Source organism: Dictyostelium purpureum (genome assembly GCF_000190715.1).
Source record: "Dictyostelium purpureum unplaced genomic scaffold DICPUscaffold_563, whole genome shotgun sequence".
Lineage (NCBI taxonomy): Eukaryota > Evosea > Eumycetozoa > Dictyosteliales > Dictyosteliaceae > Dictyostelium > Dictyostelium purpureum.
The window spans coordinates 759-4446 of record NW_003519897.1 but is presented as its reverse complement, the minus strand read 5'-3'; the positions used below and the strand labels follow the sequence as shown (position 1 = coordinate 4446).

General features: G+C 20.0%; 2 protein-coding genes across 2 annotated transcripts; one reads left to right on the top strand and one right to left on the bottom strand.

Moving 5' to 3' along the window:
* Positions 1-1134: 1134 nt before the first annotated feature.
* Positions 1135-1888, top strand: DICPUDRAFT_84930 (uncharacterized protein; the record flags this gene model as incomplete). Its single annotated transcript, XM_003294410.1, has 2 exons — positions 1135-1393; positions 1497-1888. 2 exons carry the CDS (start codon positions 1135-1137, stop codon positions 1886-1888), a joined length of 651 nt encoding a protein of 216 aa, XP_003294458.1.
* Positions 1889-3125: 1237 nt separating this feature from the next.
* Positions 3126-3287, bottom strand: DICPUDRAFT_159454 (uncharacterized protein; the record flags this gene model as incomplete). Its single annotated transcript, XM_003294407.1, has 1 exon — positions 3126-3287. A coding segment is annotated over one exon (162 nt), but the record flags the coding sequence as incomplete, so codon positions are not given.
* Between the last annotated feature and the right edge of the window lie 401 nt (positions 3288-3688).

Sequence of the window (3688 nt, the reverse complement as noted above, 5' to 3'; positions counted from 1 at the left end):
GAATAAAAAATAATATTATTGAAAGAAATTGTTAATTTTATAAAAATTCAACACATTTGTAATATTAATAAAATATAAAAAAATAACATTTAAAAATGCTCTATATTCATATAAATGCCTTAAATTATAAAAAAAAAAAAAAATATTATATTTTAACTCCATACCCAATTTTCAAAAAATAATAAAAAAACAGTTGAAACAAAATTCAATCAAAAAAACAACCCCTTTTTAATTCAATACAAAATAGCTTTTGGCCAATCAAAATTAGAATTAAAAAATAAAAAAATAATAAAAAAAAATAATTCAACATAAACTCTTACAAATTAACCACTTAAACAAATTATAAATAACATATAACCATTTCGAGCTTTATTACAAATTAACCACTTAAACAAATTATAAATAACCTATAACCATTTCGAGCTTTACTACAAATTAACCACTTAAACAAATTATAAATAACATATAACCATTTCGAGCTTTACTACAAATTAACCAATTAAACAAATTATAATTGGTTAAAAATTCAAAACTAAATATTTTTATAAATTGTCTCAATAATTTATGTAATTTAGGTATATTTAGAGTGAATAATACCCCAAACATCTTGAAAGATACAAAAATTTATCGGTGAATTACAAAAAAAAATTAATTATTAATTAATAAATTGTATTTTATAATATATATATATTTATATATATTGGTATATATATTTCTATATAAGTAACAAAAATAAATTACCAAAATCAAAAAATCAAAATTAAATTACCAAAATCAAATAATCAAAACTAAATTACCAAAATCAAATAATCAAAATTAAATAACTAAAAAAAAAAAAAATTTTAATATATTTAAAGCTCGAAATGGGTAGCAGTTAATATTTATTGCTACCCATTTCGAGCTTTAAATTAATAAAAGTCGTGTTAACTATTAATACAAAAATCAATTTATTTTTTAAAATTAACTGTTTATAAAAATATAATCCACATTCATATATTCTATTAAATTAAAAAAATTATTTATTTAATTTTTTTTTTTTTTTTTTGAATTAAATTGAAATTTTTTTTTTTAAATATAATAAACAATAAATTATAACAACCATTGGAAAAATATAAAGTTAATTAATAATAAAAAATGTTAAAAAATAAAAACTCTTTTTCAGTAAATATAAATAATATTAAATATAATTCTAATAATAAAATTGATAATCCATATTTATATGAAGGGGTAAATGGATATGTAGTGTATATACAAAATATATTAATACATATTGTTTTTAAAAGTAAACAAATTTACTTTGATCCGGTTACAACAATAGCCCAAATTTTATTTTATTTTATTAATAATAATATTTGTGATTTTAAAGATATAAATGAAAACAATATCCCAAAAAGTATGTTAATTATAAATAATAAAAAAGATGATTTATTATAAATAATAATAATTTTATTATTTTTATTTAAACTAATTTATTTATTTTTTCTAAATAATTATAGTTATTAAAAAAATCAATCATTATAAAAAATTTTATATTATTACAGATTGCTTCGCGGATGGTACACCCAAAAACTTCTTTTGTATGAATAATGAAGAGTTATCAGATATAAAGAGCTTTGACCACGATTTTGTAGCGGAATACAAAATACTATCAACAAATTATAATCATCTAAAAGATGGTTTTTTAATTAAAAATTTTAGTGGTTATTTCGAAATTCCAACTCCACCATTGAAAATTGAAGGAAATGAAGATCCGGAGTTTTCAAATATTAGCATTATTAAAAAAAAAGAACCGGAATGTTCAAATTATAATGAAATAAAAACTCAAATTTTGGAAAATATTGACAAAAGATTTCAAAAAAAAAACAAAAAAAATAATAATATGAATTGATAATAATAAAAAAAAAAATCACAAATTAAATAATAAAAAAATAAAAATAAATCTATATATTTTAAAAAAAAAAATCTTTATTTTATGGATCTAAAAAAAAATTTTATTTATTTTTAGTTTTATTTATTTTTTTATTTTTTTATTATATTTTTTTAATATAAATATAAAGAATATTATATTTATATTTCGAAATAAATCTTTATTTTATAGATCTAAAAAAAAATTTTATTTATTTTTAGTTTTATTTATTTTTTTATTATATTTTTTTAATATAAATATAAAGAATATTATATATATATTTCGAAATATATATATAATATTCTTTATTTTTATATTTATTATTTATTTATTTTTTATCTGAATTATATTTATTTATTACTTTAACATAATTTGAATTATTAATGAAACTCCAGATGGGTACATACCTTCTCACACAACCTACATTATCCACAGATATGGTTATCCAACAAAAATAAACAATACCTTTAGGTATACATAACCATTGGGTTTAAAACTTATAGGTAAAAACCTAGATAACCCATAACCATTTCGAGCTTTAGAAATCAGTACATATTCTGCAGGTACAAAGAATCAAGATGCCAAAAATATCACTAGGTAAATTTTATATTCAAACTGAACTGTATACCAAACAAACTAGGACAATTATCAGATGAAATCCAGAGAATACGTATTTAAAGTTAAAGCCAACAGTTATGCGGAATATAATTAATGTATATACAGGTCATTTGTTCCAAAAGAATCAAAAGATTCAAGCTCAAAGTTCAAATTTCAGAATACACTTGCAAAAACCTTGATCGATAGTTTTAAATTTCCGAAATCAAAGAACCATGATGAATATCTGTTAATAGTGGTATTAAAATTGAAAAAATTAAAAACAAAGAATCAGATGGCGAAAGAATATCACCAGGAGAATATTATATGCAAAGTGAGCTGTATACATTGATGTTCAATCAAAGTAAATGCAGAAGAGCTGATAGAGACTCAGAAAATTAAAAATTAAAAAATCAGTCAAAATTAAAATTAGTTATAAAATTAAATTAGATTTAAAAATAAAAAAAAGGAAAAAATAAATGGTTTGACCATCATCTATTTACCCAATTTCGATAAATATGATGATGGAATCAATTAAAAAATACAAAGAAAATAAAATTAAATAAAATTTTTTTATAAGTGTTATTAAAAATATATATATAAATATTATTTATTTCGAGTAAATTTAACAGCATCTTCTACGACGATGACCAATATCGATATCAATATTGATAATGTTAGTGTTACCACCACTGCATGGATTAAAACATGGAATGAAACCACATGAACTTCCACCACCTAAGCTATTGCCAAACCAAGAAGGATTATTATTACACTTCCAGATGAGCTTAACATTAATTTAGATGAGGCACCGTTAACTGGTTTAATTAATTAAATAGATTCTATATAAAAAATATAAAAAATAAATATGAATGTTAACATATATTATAAGGGGTTCTAAAATAGGTTAGTTTGATTTTTTAAAAAAAAAAAAAATAGTCCTACCAACCGCACCCCCCACAGCGCACCTATTTCAACCTTTTTTAAAACTATGTGTGCTATAAAAAATCAAAAAAAAAACTAAAAATAGAGGAAAAATTGAAAAAATTCATATAAAAAATAAAGCTCGAAATGGGTATTAACTGCGATCTGACAGGTAATTAACTGTAGGAATTAATGCCCTAACCCATGGGGTTTGATCCATGGGTAATTAATTTGTTTTTAACTATAACTACCCATATTAACCTA